We start from the raw sequence: 22,547 nt of genomic DNA on the forward strand, positions 1-22,547 counted from the left end.
AGAGGATCCAGGAGATGGAAGTCAAGGCTGAAAATCAGTGAGTCAGGTGTTTCTAATAAAACCTGAAATCTTGGAATACTTTTCTCTACATTATAGTTAATTGAAGTTAATCCGTAATGGAGTGGATTTTCCGTCATGAAGATCTGCTTGAAGAACCATGTTCAGGGTGTGTCCTGGGGTGGTGGTGTAGTTCAGCTAAGGACTGCAGTCCCTATGCCTTATGAATGTGGTCGTGAGGCAATGACCTATGTCATGACTTTTGGAGACTTCTAAATGAACAGATGAAGGTGGAATATGACTTTTTGCCAGATCGATTTAGTTATCACCTGTGAGGAGCTGTCATTTTGTCTGACTGGTTGGTTTGAGTGGGGATAAAAAAGTTAAAACATGATGTAAACAAAATGAGGTGAAATGGAAAAGAAGTCATCTTTTTCCCATGGACATTTCTCAAGTTCTTCTTCTAAGAAATAATCTTAACTGGTAATAAGTACAGTTTTTTACAGGCAAAGCTAATTGATGTTGACATAGTTTGTCCAAGGAAAATTCTTCACCTTGCAGACACATGCAGTGAATACCCAGCTCTTCTGAGAGGAGCGCTGAAGTTCAGATGTAATTACTGGTACTCTATCTGAACCCCAGCTGAGAACATTCACTTAGTTTCAATGTCCAAAACATGTCTTAAAGGACTGTCCTACACTATTGAGCTTATTGACAGCTCAGTTTGGCACATATAAAGGGCTGAAGTGAAGAAGTGGGAGGACTCTCTCTATGTTGACCACAGTGCCCAAGTGGATAAACCAGTCTGGCCTGTGTTGCACAAAAGATCCGAAGAGATAATCTCAATGGTATTACGATTTTAAAATGAGTAGTTTTATGGCCTTTTTTCTTTCCACAAGTGAAAGCTTAAAACATTTTGGTCCTGTATTCCTCTGCACTGTGCAAGTAGTCTAGTAGAGTCCCTGCAACTTCTGCCTGGCAAAGCCTGACCTCTGAACCTCTCGCTCTTCTCTGAAAAGCCCTGGAGGGAGAACGCAGCTCTTCTATAACTAATGGTTTTCTTTGGCTTATCCTGACAGCCTTAGAATCTTGTCCACAGTTGGATGGATTACTTATTTAAGGATTAATAAGCAGAACCCAGTATCATAGCAAGTCAGTGCTTCACAATAAATGCAGCTGCACAGTAAATGCAGCCTGTGTCTGCTGTGGTGAGACTGCCATCAGTCAAATTTTAGCTGATGAAAAAGTCTTGCAATGAGCACTAGGAGCTGCTAAATGCTTCTGTTTCTGGCAGAAGCTCAGCAGAAGGCAAGGCTAGAGACATGGGCTGTCTGATAAAAAACCCTCTCCTGGCAGTCATAGAAGGTTTGGGTTTAAAGAGCTGGGCAGCTTTCCCGTGAACAGTGGTTACCATGTGAATGCAAAGGAGGCCAGCCCCTCAAAATTTATTAAAATACCCATTTTGAGCCATCTGAAAATGTTATGTGCTCTTGAAACAGGCCCAGAATCACCACTGGAAAGCAGCTCAGCGATCAAGCCCTCGTGTTACTTACAGGCTGTGGGTTGTGACCGACAAATCATTCTGAAGTTCGTTTGGCCCCTCGCTTGTGGTTTCTTCTTCAAGCACTGTTTCCTGACCTCGATCCTAGTGAAATGTGTACACAGAGCTCGTTAAGCTAAACCAAACAAACCGCAGGTCTTTGAGCTCTGAGCAGAGCCTGGAGTCGCCTCAGCAGATGGCTTCTCCAGTGAGAGACGGCCATGCTATAAACATTGGGCTAACCCTAGGCTGAAGGGCTGTGGAGCACTACCTAGCACAAAGGCAGCAGGGCAGGTTAGGCAGGATTGAACAGCCCTGAACTGTGACAAGCATTTTTCACTGAGAGGGTAGCCTTTAACGCTCCTTTGGTTATGGTAAACTAGCTACTCAGCCCAGCAGCGAACAGATTTAATGAGCGGTCAGTTGTGTCTAGTTTCTGGCAAAAAAAAAATTGAAATGTTAACAGCTCTTTTCCACCACTCCATTGACTTCTACCAAGTGCTTTTTATTCCCTAGTTTTGCATCCTCTGAAATATTATGCTTAAAGAAGAACAGTGAAGCAGTTATGAAGCTGCTTCATTTGCTCTATTTTTGAAAATAAAGCGATGATTTCCACATCTGTTGTGGAGTCTCAACTTTCACACCCTCTCTTCCTGCTGCTAATTATTATTTTTTCAAGCAACGTGCTTTGGGGCTGGAATTTGTCAGGCTTAATAATGAACCCATAGGAGAATTAACAAGAAACAGGGTAAATTAGATTCAGCGGTTAATTAATTTGATTGTCCACTACAGCAGACTTCGTCTCATGGGAATGATGAATGGATGTGTCCGGTTTCTTTTCCAGAGCTGTTTGGTATGGTAGACGTGTCTGTCCACTTACTGAATGATAAAAGTCAGCTTCAACATGCCTTTCATGGCCTTTGGTGCTAACAGACTCCTTAATCTCCAGGAAAGACAAGCCTAAATGTTGTAACTGTGAATGCGTTTCCGATTTTCTTTTTTGCAAGACTTTCATTAGAAAAAACATGTTCTCCCATCCCCTCTTGCTCCATATGTGTATGTATATATATATAATATAAAGCCAAAAATGTATTATTAGCTTTTCTGAAATCTTGGGAGTCTGATAATAATTAGTCCAGATGTAATTATTACATAAAAAGAAGGAATACTAATACCATTCATATTGTCTCTACCCCTTTTCCTGGTGTTATGCTCACCCTTCCCTTACGTCCCTGCCCTAAGATTGGTGGTATCACTCTGGTGGGGTCAGAGGGGGTGTTGTGATGGTCACAGAATCATAGAATCGTTTAGGTTGGAAAAGACCTTAAGATCATCAGGTCCAACTGTTAACCTAGCACTGCCAAGTCCACCACTAAAACATGTCACTAAGAGCCACATCTACAAGTCTTTTAAATACCTTCAGGGATGGTGACTCAACCACTTCCCTGGGCAGCCTGTTCCAGTGTTCCATGCAATCATGTTCATGGATTGTTATTCCTCATGTTAGGATCTACTTCGGGTCCTTTTGTATGTTTGCAAACATGCTTTCACACCTTGCTCTTTCTTCGTTGTTCTGCATCTTCATGTTAGACCCAAATTCAGTATACATGGTAGCTCTTACATATATACGCTAGATACTATGTCTTCACTCTCTTCATTACCCCTAAACCCAATTTTCTCCAGCTCCAGGTCTGCACTTCTTTAATTGGCTGCTGGTGAGTTGTTTATAGCTGTGGGGTCTCCAGTGCCAGCCTGTGCCACCTGTGCTATCACCCCATGCCTGCACTCCTCTACACCACCTCCTGTGTCGCCACTTTTCAAAGCCTTTGTTATCATACCAGCCCTGTGTTTGTTTATACTACATCATTGTGTTAGGCTCATAAATATCTCATTCTTCAAAGAATAACTGCTTGTGTTACGGTTTTCTGTATAAAATTATTGCTGTTACAGCTAAACCTAGTAAAACAAAGCTGCAGGCAGATCAAGAAAGGTTCAGACATAGCAAGCCTGATGAGCCTGAATGGCTTTGCAAACTCTGTTCAAAGATTATGGCCTTTTGCTAGCCTGGCAATGCCATATTCCAGCGCTACCCAGTTTTGCTACTGACTGCTTGCAAATGGTACCACTTGCAAAAAAGCTGTGGAGCTATCTGCCCCATGCATAGCTGCAAGACCTAAATCTACTGCAGTTCCAAAAAAAATCATTTATGGCTTAAAAACAAACACAAAACGAACTCACTTGGTTGATATATCAGAGACTCTTCTGTGTGATACACTGATCAGAGGGTATACCCAAGCTTGGCACTGACAAAGGCAGGGTCTAATAATATTAACCAATAGCATTTTATAAAATAAATTTGATACCAGGAACTAAAGATGTTTGCTCTAAGGGTATAAGCGTTTTTACTTATAATCTTTGCATTAAATAAGCAGGATTTATTGGGAGTTACATCTTTTGTTAGACCAATTGATAGTTGACCTGAGGAAGGTCTTGTGTATCTGATGGCTTAATGAGGGGTTTTTTTGTTTATTTGTTTTTCCAAATGTATTTTTCTAATAAAAAATACAGCTTCTGCTTGCAAACTTTGCCTCAAATAAGAGTAGCACATAATCATACAGGTTTTACCATTGTGGTATCTGTTCGTAATTGGTCTTAGCTATGACATGGAAGAAAATCAATAAATCTCCTGGTGGAAAAGGGACAAGAGTCTGTAGATTTTCATGCACATTTGCAGATGTTGAGTCCTGGGAAAGCAAAGGGTTTGACCTTACATAGCTAATGTTTATTCAAAACCTATATATCTGTGTTGTCTTCATTAAAATTTTACCTCCTACTAGTAGTGATGACTAGCAACAAAGAATAGACCTGCATTCCTGAACAAGTAATTCTGTTCTTCAGACACCTCCAGCTAAATACGTGTTTTAAACATATCATTTGGCTGAGACTATTGATAAATTCGCAGAGGCAGAAGATCGTGAATCCTGCTCTTGGTACAAAGTTTGATGTGGAACAAAGCATGAACTTTTTAAAGCAGAGAGAATGGAAATGTTAAGTACAGGAGTGGTATTGCTGTGTTTCATGCAACTATTTTTATATTTTGTATGTGTACTTAATATTCAGTTAGCTTTGCAAACCAAAGCCACTATCATCGTTATCTAATGATGTACAAATCTCCCTTTGGTTCTAGTATCAGCAAATGTAATTGAATTTAAAGTAAATGTTTGGGAGGAGAAAAGCAAACCTAAGACCTCAATTATAAAAAGAAAAAAAGGCATCTAGTTTTATGTCTGTATATATCTGAGCTTGTTCAACCCTCTTCTATCAAACCCATTTAAATGCAGTTCTCTAACGTTCTCTTTCTCTGGAAAAATGAAGTTCTGCATCAATGGTAAAAGTGATGTGAACACATTGTTATTTTTTAGCACTGGAGATGGAAAATTGGAGTGTTATCACGTATCTTAACTTAGTCTTTTTTTCCTTATTTCTAAATCTTTTGGGATGAGTTTAGATGGCAATTTTAAGCAAAAAGAATATTTCTTTCAAATGCAGGTTTGACTCTTGGACATTCACTTGAAAGGGACATCTCAGATTCTTTGAAATTACGTAATAAGAGATTACAAAATTGGAATTTTTATTGACATTATGACACGTTTAGTTCTATAATTACTTACACATAGAATGCACTTAGTTTATAAATTAAAATAAAATTTTAATAACTGCCAACTTGTTATAACATTTGAATACCCAGCTGCTATCTTTATGTTTCACTCATCTCTACAAGCAATAAGGATTATGGAAATATAAGGTTTTTTATTACAGCAAAATAAAGTAGATTACAGCCTTCATTCTTGCAGCAATAGTATATAGAGATTCCTAATGCAGGAAGGTTTTAGATCTTTCATTTTCTTGTAAACTGGTGAAACAAACCATAGAAGGTACTGTATGGTTTTGTATAGTACTAAAATATTTTTCTTCTTTTCCCTTCTTGATGACAATTGTACTTTAGGAGTTAAATTGGGGGATGAACGGACTTATGTGTAAAGTTTAGTGGCATTAAGGAACAACAGAATCATACAGATACTTAGAAGTGCTAATAGTGTGCAGTAAAGAGGTGCTGCTTTGTTCTGTGATTTGAGTTCACTTCTGGTCTGGATCTTCAGAGCCACTGACTATAGGTGTAACTGTCCCAGCTAATCAGCTGTGTGAGAGCAGAATTCAGTAATGATTCAGGGTGTGCTGCACTGTGTCAGAAAAGTCCATCATTGCCAAGGCAGGCTGGCAAAGAAGCCTCTCACGTATGCTCAGAAGTTAGAGGAGGTCTGGGTCAGGTTGAGCGCTCCCAAGCCCCACACGGGGTTTGTATGCAGTCAGCGTTTCCACTGCAGTGCGGGGAGGTGGTGGCCTTCTGCTGCTGGCTCAGCATCTGGCGAGCAGGACAAGGCCAAGCAGTGATTGCAGCAGTGTCTGTTCTTCATGTGTGATCAGCCACTAAAGGTGCTGCTGCTACTGTTGGGGTGCAAGCAAAGCAAATTTTGCTGCCTTGAAGGTGAAACCCTTAAAAAGTGACTCAAACAACAGCTAAAGCAGAACTGAATGCCCAGGAATGACTTCTAAGAAATCTGCAGCAGCAGCAGCTTTCTCTTTTCAGCTAGGTCAGTGAGCATCAGCGTTTGGACCTCTCAAGTGAGAATCTCAATGTGAGAATTGTGCGTCAGATCCTGCAGCGGGGACAGTCTGTATTACGTGGAGTCATCTGGTATGATCCTGAATACAGCAGAACATTTAGACCTTTTGAGGGTTCCCAGCTGCAAGGCAGCCCTGAGGACTTCCATCTTGCTCTTGGTCAATGTGGAAAAACAGAAGGACTGAAAAATACCCATACGCATGTGAATAACAGATGGATGGGACTTAGGAACTTTTTAAGTTACAGAGCAAGTTTATGTCCTAAACAAGCATAGACTGTATTGATTTAGCTAGTAAAATACAGTTGCTTAATCTTGTTTGACTGAAATGATATTTAATTAGTATACAGTATTAAAACAAAGGTGGAATTTTGCATGGCCTTTAGAAATGCCACTGCTTAGTGCATTGTTCTTTCTGCTGTTAGAAATCAATACACTTAAAAGTTGACAATAATAGCCACCCTTTTAAAGTGTGTAGTAGTGCACTGTAGCTACCAAGCCTATTGGTGAAGGAAAAGCTGTGTTTTCTTTACATTTAATTTTGTCCTTTTGAGTATCTCTACTTCTCAGCTTCATGAGTACCCTGGAAAAGACATCTATGGCAAACAAATATTTCATGTCTTTTTTCATGTCTTTGCCAGAACTATGTTATATTTAAGACTGGATAGATGACTACAGTTCCATAAGTTGCTCCAGCTAGATGCCATCACTTTTCGTTTTAAGTATTTTCTTTTTCCCTTAGGAAGAAAGTGGGAAGAATGAAAACTCCAAAAATATCTTCCACTGAAACCAGTAAATGAGGCTTAGAAAATAAACATTTAAGAATTATTAGAAATAAGAAAAAAAAAACCCTTATGATGAGCAATCCTTTAACAAACAGTTGTTCAAAATCATACCTGGCAGCTGTGGTATTTTGGATGCAGAAGTCTGCTAGACCAAGTTTGCTTACATGTGAGAAATACCTTGTAGTCTCAATAGAGTTCTGCATAGGTCTGGCTCTTTCCCTCCCCAGTGTTTGCAAAACAGTTTCCTCAGGCAACATGATTGCATCGGTAATTTGCTCCACTTGTGGAAAATGTCCCCTAAATCTTGATGTTCCCTTTTTTCTGTGATTGTTCCTGGACTTGAGAGAAGAGCCAGTAAGATTGTAGTTACTGTCAGACAGCATGATGCAATGGGGAAGGGCAGAAGGCAGGATAAAGGAGGCGAGTTTTGAAGTTAAAGGGCTAATCATATGGTAATTTCAGTGGCTAAAAAAATTACTGGTTCTGTCTTGAAATACTTGCCAGAGATGAACCTCAAGGATTCTCTGGACCTGGTTTACTGATGCCTTGTTCCTGTTTCGACTGAAATCTGAATGGCAGTATTACATATCTGTTCTGTCTGGGTGTATACAAACACTCTTCGCAGCAATGAAAGTGGAAAATGAATGCTTAGCTAGGCTGTTCCTCAGTTCTAATTCAGGTCTTATTTCTAGGAAGAATAGAAAAGTTTGCAATTGCTGTTATGCCATTGTCTAATTCTTCCTTAAAAATCTATAGTATATTACAGCGTGATTGTTTAAGACTTCACATTTACAATCCTGGTACCATTCATACCCTGTTTGTTTGTACATTAGTATTACATTGTCCTTTTTTTTTTTTCCTATTTCTTTCTTTTCTGCATGGGAAGTTTATCCATGCTGGCATTTCTGCTGAATGTAGTTTGTTCAAGGCACAAGACTTTTAGGTCATATTTGAACAGGTCACTAAACTAGCTGTCCTGAAGCTTTAGGTTTCTGATCCAGATCACTGCATGGGTAAAGGGTTGACATCAAGTAGAAACAGCAGCAACAATATTTAAACTCCCTGGATTTTTCTTTCTGATGACAGGTTTTGCTTGGCTTGCAATTATGTGGAGATACCTTCAGATCCCTCTGGTTAAATTTGCAAAGCCCCTTTACATTCTTAGGGTGTTGTAAGAAACCAATGTTCACTATAGTTGAGTGATGTGAACCTTTTCCTCTACGGCCTGCTATGAGATATTTTGAGACAATGTTTTGCTTCCTCAGTATGACCCCAGGTTTGGGCAACCACTCCAGAGCCTGGCTGGGCTTTTTCCATTTGTTTTAATCCCACATCAGTTTCTTACTTCTATTACTCAGGCTTCCCTGAGGCTTTTCTTTCTTGAAAATAGTATCAAGTCATTAAATATTTTGAAAACTTTTTATTCTAAGATGTATCTATCAGGGTATGTACAGGGAAGTTTTATCCAGTTAATGAATTGAGTGAAAATTTGCCCTTTGACCTGACCATTTTCTTAACTTATCTCATATATGTCACTGTGTTTGTCTTTTATATTAAATATAGGGTGAAGACAAGAAAGTATCTGAAAAAACTCTTCATGCCCCTGTGTCACCTTCATCTCTACCTGACCATATGAAGTGCAACATCCTTAAAGCTCAAGTGGAAGCTGCTTTTAGAGTAGGCGCCCAGGTAATCTTTGTTTAATATTTCGCCTTTCTAGGTTTGGAACAGCTTACACCAGTTTTCCAAAATTATACCATTCCTGAGGAAGCACCTTATTTTATCTCAAGTATCCACATTGACCTAGCTTTCTCTAGCTGCTCTGCAGTTTCTTAGGTAACTCAAAGTGCTTGATATAATGGAAGTAGGAAATTTGTCCTAACTGACATGATTAATACCACCAGGAGAGGCTGAAAAATAGGAGAGAGGGCCCCAGGAAATGTCCATGTTTTGATTTTGTCACTGTAGCTTTTACTTATTTTGTAGCTGAGAAACAGTAATGTGTGGAGTTTTCTGAGGCTAGCCACCATTCATGGAAATTGTGCTTAAGGGTGTTCTAAAGTTATATCTATGCATCCTGATGCAACCTTTATTTTAGGGGATTAACTTTACATGTCTGAGTGTGAATGTTAGCTAGTCTATTGTTTTCTTACTTGTTTCTGTGCTTTAAACTGTATTTTAAGCTGTTATTTTCACTGCTTGGTCAGTGTTTACATCAGGTGCATCCTGTTTCAAAAACACCACAAGTCCTGTAATGACATCATGTAACTAAAAATTGCTGCTAGATGGCATGACTGTAAAAAGTTAATTTCCCAATCAGAGGTAAATCTAAGTGAAACCTAAAATATGTGATTCTTTTCAATTGTAATTCATGGACAAAAGATAATGTCATTGGTGCCAAAAATAAAGCCAAATAGAATGCTTTAGGTACAAAAGTAGAGGCAGAAAGATTGGTATGACTCTTATCCCAAGTTCCTGTGGTATCCTTGTGCATACTACTCTCTTTGAATACAAACTTTGTATTTCCAACACTTTGTTTCTTTTCATAATAACGTATCAGGTCAACTTGCCCTGCAAAGGATTTTGTTAACAATCATCTCTGTGTTTTTGTTGTTCCCTGGCAGATCTTTCATCTGAGAGCTAGATTACATCTGGCCCAGCTAGGCCTAAGGAAGTATCAAAATCTGGTTATTCTAACTGCCCTAGATTTCAAGAACAGGAACCATAAATCTGACAGCATGTGGGGGAAGAAAATTGTGTTTTTTTCTTTTAGTTTTTACTTAAAGCAGTTCTCTCGCCTCTCTAAATTTTGTGTTGCCTCAGCTGTGTTTTATGCAGCATGTTTCTTCTTTGATTGCCCTTGGGTTTGCCCTCTGTTTTTCCTGTGTGTCTTTTCTAAAGGATGTTGTGGTATATTCCTCACATTTGTATTTTCTCCTGAATATATTTAATGGTCATGTTTGACTGGATAGTTAAAGACTGGAAGCAGTGTGTGCTGCTGCATTCAGAATACAGCATTACTAAGGCAAGATAGGAAATGTGCTTAACATATGCATCTCTCAGTTCACCTGCCCTGCCTTAATTGTTCACTCTGAGGCTTTCCAAGTGAGAACATCCTGGGCTGCTTTTGCACGCATGCCATAACTGTATTCTTTAGCTGCTGCTATGTTGTAAATAAGTTTCAGAGCAAGCTGAGCATTCCTTTTTTCCTTCTTACCTGTTTTGCACAAGGCTTTAGCAGTCATATTGGATTAAATAGATGTCTCTAGGCTTCAGTGAGAAAAATCTTATGATTTCAGGGGGAAGGAGGGGAAAGAAGACTGTTGCAGGATAGCATGTATTGTGGAAAAATAATGGCATACAGTTCAGTTTGAAATTCCTGAAGCTTAAAGTGCTAACGAAGTATAGCTTAAGAGTTATAGCCAGTAAATTAGGATGTCACCTTAAATCTCAGAAATCTTCATTCAACTCCCTGCTTAGCCACAAAATTGTTTGTGTAACTAGAGATGAGTTCTACATTTGAGCTCCCCTCCTGCCAAGTACGAAAGATTACCCTTCTCAGATACATTGTAAAAATAAGTATTTAGAGGCTAGGCAATGGTCAGCCATTACAGTAAGAAGCTGTGGCTACGTTAAGCGCAGGGAAGGATCGGCAAAATGTTCATGGTGAAGGAATGAGTAGAAGCACACCATCCATCACCTAGAAAATGGGAGGAGGGAAGGGGGCTACTGGAGGCCCAGATAAACCACTGTACCAGCACACCATAAAACCACCCAGTTACCTTCTCTACCCACACCCACCTCCCCTCCTGCCAAACAGCCAGCTAAATACCAGTAGTTTAGCCATTTCCCAGTGGCAGTGCAGTCATCTTCTGGAAGAAGTAAGCTGGGATGGCATTACACTGCTTAGAGACACGATGAGCACTTTTGAGCGAGCAGGTGAGAAATAGTTTCTTCATGAAAGGCAACAACTCCATGTATTCCTCCAGGGCTTTGATCCTGGCCCTCTTTGACCACATCTGACACATCCTGCTGCCCAGTGTATCTGGCGAACTAACGGTGTTGTCCTAGGCGCAATTCTATCTTGACTCTGGTTCCATATTAAATCCCTGAGAAATCCTGCCTTTTGGCCTTATTTGTAAGACTCCGATTTCTCATATCTTGTTTTCTGTACTGTTGTATTTTAACTTATGAGGTAGCCAGGGAAAGAAGTATATCTAGGTTCCGTAAGGCACGGCCTATTTCCTTAAGCTGTAAACCAAGACAGGCTGATTTTCCTCATGTACAGCACAGATCTTCCTTTATCTCATGGTATCACAAGAACGATGAGGATTTGTTCCTCTCCACTTTGTAAAAGGAAGAAGAAAGAATCAGACTCTGTCTTATACACACACGATTTGAAACTAAATGTGCTTTGAAAGGCCCCAAAACTCTATGGTCTAACTGGTCCTTTATGGAACTTCATGGGGCATCTTCATCATACAGTTAGGTATAAAAGCATGACAAAAATATTGGTGCACTCTAGGATCAGATCCAAAATTAACAAACTGTTGCTTGAAATATTTGTAACAGCTCTCTTTCTAAGCAGTAGGAATATTTTCAATACCATATGCTACTAACATCAGGATGTGACAAGTTTATGAAGGGATCTCCTGCATGTAGTAGAGGAAGAAGCTGTTTGTTGTTAATTCTGAGAATGGACTGAATGTTTGCAAGTGGAAAATACAAACGGGGACAGAAATTTTCTGTAGTTTTCTTTCTTTGTGGCAGCTAGACACCAACACAAGAGTGAGCCTTAGAAATTAATGATTCCAATGCTTATGATTTCAAAAAGAATCGGGGGAAATTATGGCATACATTTGAAAAGACATTCTGGAAGATGGTGTCTGCACTGCTTTTGTTCAGAATTATGCTGAAGAGCTGTTTATCACATTCCTAGGGAGCAATGACCCATCTCCCACGGCTATAGTCCTGACTTAGAGACTGAAAATTTGTAAGTTTATGGTGCCTATCACTGAGCCCTGCATGTGGTTTAGTTATAGAGCAGCAGGAAAGTAACACAAGTGAGTTTGTGTATTTGGTGAAGGTGGAAATATTTATGTGCTATTCTACTTGATGGAGAATTAAACTAAAGTGTGGATGAGGATGCTGGAATATGAGCCTGGGAGCACACTGCTGCAGACACCATAGGTGAGAAATGTGAGAAACCCGCACACAACTGCTGAAACCTGTGGTTTGCACAGGGCATGCCGTACTACAGTATCTGTAGGCCTGGAGCAAAGAATAGTGTTTCACAGCACACCTTTCAAACTGCATCACAGGGATCTGCCACCTTCTAGCTGACAGACTGCATATCACAGTTCCCACAAAATTAAGCTCCAGGGGAACACTAAACGCTGTGAATCAACTGATATCTTATTTTTTCCTTCCTTTTTTTGCATTTATTCCAGACTCTTCATTTGAGAGGAAGTGGTATAAAGCAGCAGTAAGAAGCTGCCAGAATACAAAAGACCAGCTCTCCCTGGCATTTAAAACCCCTTTGCAGCTTGCATGAGTCAGTGCTGATATGCTGTGATTGAGCAGACGACTTGTTAGTATCACAGAGTCCCTTTTGCCAAACAGTTCATGGCCCAACTGACAGAGGAAAGATACTAGCAGGTTTTGATTGCTATTTATATCCACTTTGCCTCCGGGCAAATCCTAATTATCCTTAGAATTAAGCACAGCCTCCTGAGCAAATGTACAGCTGCGTCAGCAGGGCTTTTTCTTTTGGCGGGCAGTGTGTGTTGTGTTCTAGTAGTTTGTCATCTACAAGTGGTGTTTGTATTCTCCACCTGTTACCCAAGCTTTTCTAAATCCTCGCATTGATCTAAGTCTAGCAGGTTAGCACAGGGAAGGAACTGAAATCTACTGGAGCTGATTTTTGCATTACTCACATCTTTCTCTGTCTGCAGACAAAGGAAGGCCAAGCTAATTTTTGAAGTGCAGTTTGTGGAACACAGAGGTGACATTACCACCAAGCTGTTTCTTATTGGACGTTATGGATTGTTGAGTAAAAAAGGTGGTGGGAAAGGTAGTTTGGGGGTGTGGAGTTATTTACAAAGACCATACAAAATCACATTCAATTCTGCTTTATCAACCCCAAGGGAAATTCTGGGCTGGTGAGACGTATCTTCTGTCAGCCAGGTTTGGGTTCTTGAGCAACTGATTCCCCTGTCTAGGTTCTCAATAAACGAAGGGACATTTACCAGTTCCTCTGAACAAAGGGAGTTCAATCCTCTAGCCCCTTTCACACACTAACTTTCCTCACAAGCTTATACACATGCAAATTTTTAGGTCAGATCGATAGCCATCTCTCTTTTTCCTCCCTGTCCTAGAAAGGAGTACTGACGGATGATCACATCATTTTGCTTTAGTATTGCAAATATATGGGTAAGTGCAGGTTGCTTGTGCTGTCTACAGTTGCCTCGAGGAAAGGACTGGACTGTAGTGCAGAAAAATGTCTCAGGACATGCATGGGTACTGGTGCCATCCTGAAGCCTGTGCTCTCTACATAGATGCAAGCCATGGCTGCAAAGGTAAATGATACTGGGATCTATGCATTATTTATGGTAGAAAGGGTGCATAAGTGAGGTGACTCACAGCTAGTCTGTCTTAGCTACATTTTTTATGATTCTTTGCCTTTTTTTCTTTGTGCTGTCTCCTTTAAGGAAAGATTCAAGTGTAAGGACATGTCAGCTTCAAAGTCCAGGTGCTTTTGCCATGTATTTGTAGAAAAAAATCACTGTCTTTATATGAGCTGGGTCTTTGGAGCTTTATTCACTTAAGGGGATCTGGATTCAAACTCTAATCAGGTCATGAATGAAAATAGAGTAGGTGAGGGAAAGACTCTTGAGAATTTATAATCTTATGCGATCTTTTTTATAATAGGACTTAAACAAATCCTTCTGGATCCCTAGAGGAGTTCTTAGCTTTCATTAGATGTTGACTTAAGTACCTTGAAAGGATCAGCTTTTCCAACATTTTAACCTCTTTCCATCACAAATTAGATGCTGTTTGCTTCCGTTTCCTCCCTTCCTCCACCCGTCCTTATTCACAGCACAGAGCTACTGCACAATTTGACAGCCTTTGCACAGAGATCGCAACTGGAATTACATGAGTGTAACAGGTCACAGCTGAGGTGTTCAGGCTGTGGGGGAAGCTTGCACAGCTCCTTATGTACGCGACGCCTTCCTTGCTAAAGCTGTTGCTGTTGTTAGTCACCAGCTTGGATGAGCAATAAACTCAGTGGTGAATTTCAGGCTAAGTAAAAAGAAGCAACTGCACTGGGACTGTCAACTGGAACAGCAGTGAGCACAACATCACGTCAGTTATAATTGCTCATAACAATGGAATTTAAAAATGGCTCAGCTTCAGATTCTCTGTGTTCATTTTCTACAGGGAAACAAGTTTGCTCGGCTTTAAAAGTGAGGCTACAGGAAATGAAGGGTGTCAGAGGTATAAAAATACAAGATTTTGAATGTGTGTGGGCCAGGATGATCAATATATGATACATGGCAGTTCATTAGAAGTGTGTCAGCAATGATACCTCACAGTCAGGGAAGGAGCTGAGGAAATGATGCGGCAGCCCTGCTGAGGTACAAGAGGTTTTAGATAAACAGAATGTGGGAGAAGGTAGGTCTTTCATTTATTCCCTGGGATACTGGAGGCAAATGTGGCAGTGGTGTCACAAGACTGTGACAACGCATTGTGGATGGATCAGCTTTGTCTCTTAGCTGGCATGTGCTAGTACATGGCGAGACAAGTGCTGTTAATTGTGGTGATGTGTAGGAGCCCCGCCATAGCCCAGGAGATACATGGTGCCAGGCCCTGTTCGAAGGCAGAAAAAACAGAGTAGTCTGTTCCTAAGAGACTTAACCGTGATGCTTTTCTGCCTGAAAGGATACATTTGACATATTCAATCACCAAGGTAGGTTTACCTTACTAATTCTTCCTGATGATACGTTGCTTTGCCTGTATTATCCAATGAGCTCAGCCAACAATCAGCCTGGCTGACAAATTGCAAAAACGTTGATTAAGAGCTGAAAAATCTGATATGCTTCAGGCCTTCTTAGCATCGTTACAGACCCAAAAGGAGCCAAGATAAAGAAGCATTTTCAGGCCACTACAGTGAGAGCCATTGCTTCCTTGCCTTTGAAGACCTCCAAACATGTGAAAGCTGTGTTGCTTCCCCCTCCTTTCTGCAAATGGGAATTTTGTGAAATTGCTAAATAAGAGGCATCATATGTTTCATATAAGCCTTCCAGACCCTTGCCTTTCTCAGATGAGAACCTGACACGCACACCCTGGCTTCAGTGATCAGATTGTTTGTGCAGTCTTTTTTGCTTATTCAACATATTCCTATTGTGGATCAGACAGGATGAGAGCCACAGTGTGATGGAGTAGAGGCACAGAGGGCACTAGCTCCCTGAGGTGCTTTCTTGGGGTTTGAAGAACACAGCCTGACTTGCACAGTGCCCCACTGCAAGCTCACCAGCCCACAGTCCCAGCCAGAATTAGTTGTCTGTGCACAGAAGGCTGCAGCCAAAGCTGTGTCTTTCTTGTATTCTCCCACTTGGTACATGCCCAGTGCAACCAGTTCCCTTTTTGAGGCTCAGTTCCCCATCATCCTGGGGCTAACTCTTCCTTCAGAAGAAGATAAAAGGAGCTGCTGTTCACTAGGCAAATCCAGCCACCAAGGCCTATGAATTCATACATGGAGTTGCTCCCACGTTCCAGAAAGTGTTCCCACCCATGCTGAAAAGTTCAGCAAGGTCTGATGTAGTGTCCCTGGAGGATTCACCCCCTTTCTAAGGCTCCAAAGGACCTGGCTGCTGGAACACCAGCAGGGGTTATGGGTGCCCAGCAGTCAACTGAAAAGCAGTCTGAAAACTGTCAGCCCATAAGTAGATCGCTTAGTCAGCTGCAGGCAAAATTTGGTATTACTTAGATGTTTTTCTCTTCTTTTCATCTTTTGGTGAAACTTGTATTTCTTAGCAATCATCTATGAAGAGAGACTGTACAATGGCATTTCTACCCAGGCATGTTTCTTGTCTCTAGTATGATAAAGTAATGCTTTACCTTTGTTTCTAACACCATCCAGAAAGCTAATGGCATATGAATTTGGAACATTAGTAATTTTTGTTTTGCTCTGGGCCCAGGGCAGGTAAGGAAAGAGAATGATGTTGTGTGGATACATTATTTGGATCAATCTTAGGTTTTGTTTGGTTTGCAGTCTGGTAGATAGAAGAGTCAGTTTGTTTCTCTTTGAGTAATTATTAAATGAATCTGCTTCTATATAAATGAAGTTTCCGGGACTGCTATGCCCTGAAACCTCTCCCTTTCAGAGCAGCAGCCTCTGGGTGAGGGGAGACTCTGCCTTAGTTAAGGAGATCTGAGCAGCTCCATGCTTCTGCCTCTGTCCTTACACAGCTCAATGCTGGGCTTCCTGGGGTTGTGCCTCTGCCCAGCTCTCCGTATCCATTCCCCACCACGTACTTCCTGCTAGCCTTGGCTGAACTTCCTTGCTCCTCTGATGGAGGGCATCTTGCAGTGGAAACCCAAATCCTGGCCCTAGCACATGCACTTGTATTCAAATGACGGCAAACCATCCAGGAATTTTATTGTGAGAACGGTGTACAAATATAACCCTTTTTTTACGTTCACATTTTTTCAGTAAGGCTGAGTAAATCTTGTGTGATTAGTGAGTGTGATTCGTGGAGCTAGGAGGAAAAATAAAAGAAACATGCTCTCACCTGATGACTTACTGACCCCCTTCTGAAAACAAACAAAACCTGAAATGAAAAGCTAAGAAGCCAACAATAAAGCAAGGGCAGTACAGGTTCTAATGGCTGAAGTCCTTTGTAAACATGTTTGCAGGTATAACATTTTCCTATGTCTGTTCATCCATAGACATGGAGCAGAGGCGCAGGGCGAGGAGAACTAGCCCATTCTTATTAACATGTACCTGTCAATGCACACCCGTGTCACCCAGCGTGCATGCCTCATCACCTGAGGCTGTTCTGGCCTCTCCATTTCTTTGCATGCTTTCTCTCTCCCTCCAGTTTAGAGTGGGATTACTTGCTCACCAGGCTGCAGTACTTACTTGTGGGTGCAGGAGTCTTTTCTGTTCTCTAAAGCATGAGTAATAATGGAGAAAATCAATGCCAAGTGAAGTTCCTCAGGATGTTGATCATGCCTTTTAGGAATATACCACTTCCTGAGATGCAGGCTTAGCCTTCCACTGCAGAGAAGGCGAAAGAGAGTAGTGATGTAGTCACGGAGGTGAGAAGAAACCAAGGGTCAGCTATTAGGGACTAATACAGTGAAGCCCTCTCAACTGGCTAGTGAGTTCCATGGCTTATAGTGTTTAAGTAGGTGGAATTTTAATCATTTAATTACTGGTCACAGCCCCTGCACTGTGTCCTTGATATCCCTATTCTCTTTCCTGTTGTTGTGTTCAACTGCATCTTAAAACGCAACTCAAGTAATTTGGTGAAAATTGGAAAAAAGTAAAATTTATGGTTTTGAAAAGTAGCCAATTTGACACATAATAAGCAGCTAACTTGTCAGGCGTAACAATAAAATGTTGTTAAGACATCAGCATGGAAGAAGAGACTGCATATTAAGTTCCTGACAGTTGGATTCATGTTCACAGCTTTCAGAAGAAACCCAATAGCTTTATGAAAAGCATTATAATTTCTGTAGAACAAATAAATTTTACTTCAGTGCTCGTCTATGCCAACAAAGAATTATTTTCAAAGCTTTATCTTGATTCCTTAAAAAAATATTTTCTTGCCTTTCAAGAAAGCACTAGATTTTGAATAAACTTTATGCTAGACAGAGCTACTAGAAGACTATAAGAAAAAAGTTCTCTATAGCTGAACTATATTTCTTAAAGTTATGAATTTATTAAAATTTAACAATTACACTACTGGTCCTGAAATTATGCACAGTGTGACACTGATTCACTGAAAACCTTAGATGCAAAACATTTGGTGACTGAGTTTACAATGGTGATGGTGGTGTGATTATGTCCCACTTTTATCTGATTCCTTCATGTTTAGAGCATTTTCCCAGGACTGCAGAAACCTCTGGTTGAGGGAGATTAAACCCAAATATGTAAGAGCACTATGTTGGGGTGGAGCTTCTCCAGTACCTACTGCTGATCCTGTTCTGTGAATAAACTAGCTCCCTCTGTGCAAACTAGCCCCCTAGGAGAGGGACAAAGATGCTGATGAGGTTCAGAGGGTCCCCTCTCTACTGATGGTGGGTTTGCTATCAATATAGAAGGTGTGACAGCTCTAACAGGAAGGGTTACAGAGGGACTTATCTCAGCACGTTCCCTAACCCATCACCTCAGGTGCTTGTCTGGGCTGGAGTAGGCCCAGAGCAAAGTTCATTTTCTGCCAGGCTTCCAGTGGTTCCAGTTTAATTTCCCATAAAGTTAATAGTGTGCACAAGCTACAAAAGTCTGTTCCCACCATGGCTGATGCTCTGGTAAATAATGACCTGGGAAGTGGTAATGAGTTCTCTCTGGTAATGAGTTCTACCTCTCTGGCACAACAGAAAAACAAACCTAAAACTATCACAACTTGGCAATTTCCACACTCACTGAGCATCCCTAGTGATACTTTGTAGTTCATTGCTAAGGGCTTAGAAGAAACTCAGCTTTAATTTTGTTTCTTTTTGTTGTAAGTGCCCTCAAATGGAATATATCAATTTGTGTTGAATGGAAAGTTTCATGTCAGATTTACAGTATTTTTACATGCCTGTAAAATCCTTTGATTTGGATTTGATGGATTTGAAGAAACCTGTCTCATCCTTTTTGAAGAGGATGAGACTGACACATTTAATTCAATTTGATCTGGACTGTTGACCTCAAATTACTATGGTACAGATATTGAACACTGAAAAATCACTCTGTCATAGGACTACATCGGGTCCTTCTGTCCATTTAGCAGAATGGAAATGTCACAACCTGCCAGGTCCATTATTGATTTGGAGATACTTTTGTGTCTTCAACCAGTATTTTCTCTAGATGGGTGCAGTGTTGCACTGACACTGGCATTTACACATGAATTGTGGAACCCTGCATCTCAGTTGAAGAGTATAATCTACCAACACCTGCCTGAATTGGGCATTTCCTGGGTAATCAAGCAATTTTCATGTAAGTCATTTTGCAATAGTAGTATTTTCAATTCTATAGACAAATGGTATGTGAGAGGCAGGACTCTGTAATTTAGTAGAGAGCAGCACTGGGTGAGATTTTCTGTGAATTGCATGTAGTGTGATTATATGTAGGGGATCTGTTTTTTCAACTAATTTTTCAAAGACTGAATGAAAAGTTGGCATCATTATTTTGATTAGACTACATAAATATTTATTCTACTCCAATTAAAAGAGCAACTCAACTACAGTATGTTTGCTTGGGTTGATTTTTATTATTTCTGTGCAAATGGTTTCTGGAGGAACCATAAATACCAGTGTTACTTTCTTTCTCCTCCTTCATCCTTATCAAGTCTCTTCCTAACACTATTGCTCTGCATATTGTATATTGTAGCTCATCACAGTGAATCTCAGATGTAGGAGATGATAAAAAAAATTACTGTGCTTTTTAATCTGGGCAGAGTAGGCATTTTGGGTATCGCAGTTTTCTGGGGTGCTTACAGGAATATTTCTTCATTACACAGTTGTAATATCCTAAGTGTATGGGTGTTGTACTAAACTTTGGCTCCTTCTTTTAACAGGCTGTGAAAGAAGAGACCTCTTTTGTAAATCCCAGTAAGACCTCCAGCCTGCAGGACCCTAATGTAAGGTCTGTTGCTTCTTGTCCGTAGGGAAAACATCAAATAAATGCATGATATAGTGAGGCATTTTCCAAAAATTATCTCAGACAGGTGTTACATGTCAATTTGCTCATCATCCCCAAGTTGCTAGGTAAAGTTCACCAAGCAGTGACCTGAGGAGAAGGTATCTGTTAGCAGGGTGCTTATTTTATACACATACGTCTGATATAGTTGAAGAATTAATAAAAACTCAACTTTAAAAATCAGACCAAGTATATGTACTTAAGTTGACAAAAGCTCAAGGTAAAAAATAAGGTCTGGTGGCAAACTTAGAAAAGCTAATATAAAAATAAGTCAGTGTTCCTAACTTTTGTATCAGAAACATGCTAGCTGTCCAAGCTGGAATATCCTTGTGTTGGTGTTTTTCTGATGTGTGGAAAGGGGTTTTTTTTCAGAAGAAAATGCCTTTAGTATACAGCCTTCAGAAAAACATCTCATTTGCAGGCAGTAGTGACTACTTTGGATTGTACTTTTATTTTGTTGACGGTAGATAATAATCTTCCTTTTTGGGGGTGGCCATTTTGAAGAGGCACATTAATTGTAAACATTATTTGGATGGCAGAGTATGCTGTTTTTCAGCAGGTGGTTAGAGAGGAGGTTACAGCATGGGTATTTGGAAATTGCTTGCCTCTATATGTAGGTAGTGTCATCACTTTGGACATCTTTAGTATCCAAATCTGAGAGGAGAGTTTGATGAAAAAAACCATGGATGTAATGCATGGCAATCACACTGGCTGCTAATCAGCTAATTATGCTAGTGTATATGCTATATATATGTTTATGCATATGTAATATACATACATGCTAGAGCACTAGTCATCTCATGATTTTATTTTATAACTTTCTAGTGGTGACTCTTGCAACTGAAAGCAAACATTTAAGCATTTTATAGAAAAGTCTGGATGAGAGGAGTAATGAATTATGTTTGACAAATCATTTTGAACTACAAAAAGAAAGAGTTATGGTTGTGAAAATTTGTCAACCCTTTTTTCAAATGTGTCTTTCCCATAAGGTAATAAATCAGCAACAGTCTTCAAAAAACATTTCATTCAAAAAATGCCTTTCTGGTCAGATTGGACTAGCAGAGCTGCTACGTTTGCTTAGTGAAAGCAGCTACCTAGAGAAGAATGGTGAAGATGCTTGGTGGTGCTGAGGCAGGAGGAGACATGAGAGGTGATGCTTTTGCTTTCCGTGGCAGTCCCTGACTTGCCTGCAGTGCAGCTGTTATTCCCGGTTCCCCATGTCTCTCATCTCAGGACACCCTGGAGAGCTGTAACTTCTAGCCTGGCAGGCTGTGATTTTTCCCATTTGTTTGTCCAAGTGACTGCAAAGTCTAGTTGATATTTAGAATCACCCACTTTCCTCCTGTGCCACTGCCCTTTTTAGACCTCTGCAAAACTTTCTTAAACCACTGACTAATTATGTATGTTACACAGTGGCCTATTTCTTTGTTTAATAGAACTGGGTGTCATGTACTGTCTTTGCCACAACACCTTTTGTTGGGTTGCTGTCACTTCCAGAAGCAGTTCAGGAGGACCTGGTTTGTAAAGCTCTGTGTGATTTGGTACTTGGCTACAGACTTGTTTTCCTTACCTTTGCTGAATTTCTGCATAACATCTACCCTTTCTATTTCACATTTTTTAATAGATTCTCTCCTGCTTCATCATGCTGAGCTGTAAATGACTTGTGTGAAGTACTATTCAACATGAGAAAGGATGCCAACCTGGCTGCAAAGCTAATTTTAATGTTTTATTTTGCACACATCCAAGCATATAAACTCATAAAAGCCACTTTGGAGTTCTCAGTATGCAGCAGTCTGGTGTATATTTGTCTAATATTTATTTTTATCTGGTTTATGTCAAGCATTGTTTCCCCTACAGTCAGTTGAGCCAAATGAAATTGTATTGTTTTATTGCTTTCTGTCTGTGTCCTGGAGGTGCAAATATACAAGTAATCAATGTTCAGGGATAGACCAATTTTAACAGTCTGCATTCAAAACTCAGAGAATAATGCAAAATAAATTCAGTGTCTAACCAATTCTCTTTCTCCTTCAAGTGGCTTCCCTCTCTTCAGGGACATACGCATCCTTGCAGACAGCCAGCATGTGACCTATTTGCCAATAACATCCTCTATAACCTCTGTTTTGTGGACTTGGATGGACATCAATAGCCTTTGCTCTGCTAAGAATTGCATCTGAGTAGAGCCAAGGGTTTGTTTGTAGTGCTCAAACAAGTCACTTAGGAGGTTTTATCTTCTTTAGTTGAGAAATACACAAGTATCCTTTATAAAAAAGCTCTCCCCTTGGAATATGATTTTTATTCCTGCAAGTACCTATGCAGACATTCCTGCAGCAATACCTGTGTGGACGTTTGAGGAATGTTTGTTTGCTGAAATATCTTGCCAGCTGAAACTAGTATCTGTCACAGCTTTTCAAAAATACTCCATTCTTTTCATGCAAGGGATTTTTAGCAGGGAGAGTCACTGCATGTATTTGATTACTGATGACTGTACAATGCGCTAGCAAAATGCTCTCTTTCTTCCAAACTCAAGACGCTGGGAAATTTGTTCAGGCTAGCTAGTAAGCAAACATAGGCAGTTTTGACAATTAACTGAAGCATGAACTGTTCGTACAAATAGGGAAATGGAGGATGAGGAA

At 40.3% G+C, this 22,547-nt stretch overlaps 1 protein-coding gene across 2 annotated transcripts in view; it reads left to right on the forward strand.

Moving 5' to 3' along the window:
* The window catches only part of EPB41L4B (erythrocyte membrane protein band 4.1 like 4B), a 172,612-nt gene that overhangs the window by 104,462 nt on the left and 45,603 nt on the right, over positions 1-22,547 (forward strand). For both annotated transcript variants that reach the window (XM_055800199.1, XM_055800200.1), the window contains 2 exons: positions 8,568-8,693; positions 19,793-19,860. In XM_055800199.1, the coding sequence (XP_055656174.1) occupies positions 8,568-8,693; positions 19,793-19,860 (194 nt within the window). The remainder of the gene's footprint in view (positions 1-8,567; positions 8,694-19,792; positions 19,861-22,547) is intronic.

This window comes from Falco peregrinus, chromosome 3 (assembly GCF_023634155.1).
Source record: "Falco peregrinus isolate bFalPer1 chromosome 3, bFalPer1.pri, whole genome shotgun sequence".
NCBI classification, from domain to species: domain Eukaryota; kingdom Metazoa; phylum Chordata; class Aves; order Falconiformes; family Falconidae; genus Falco; species Falco peregrinus.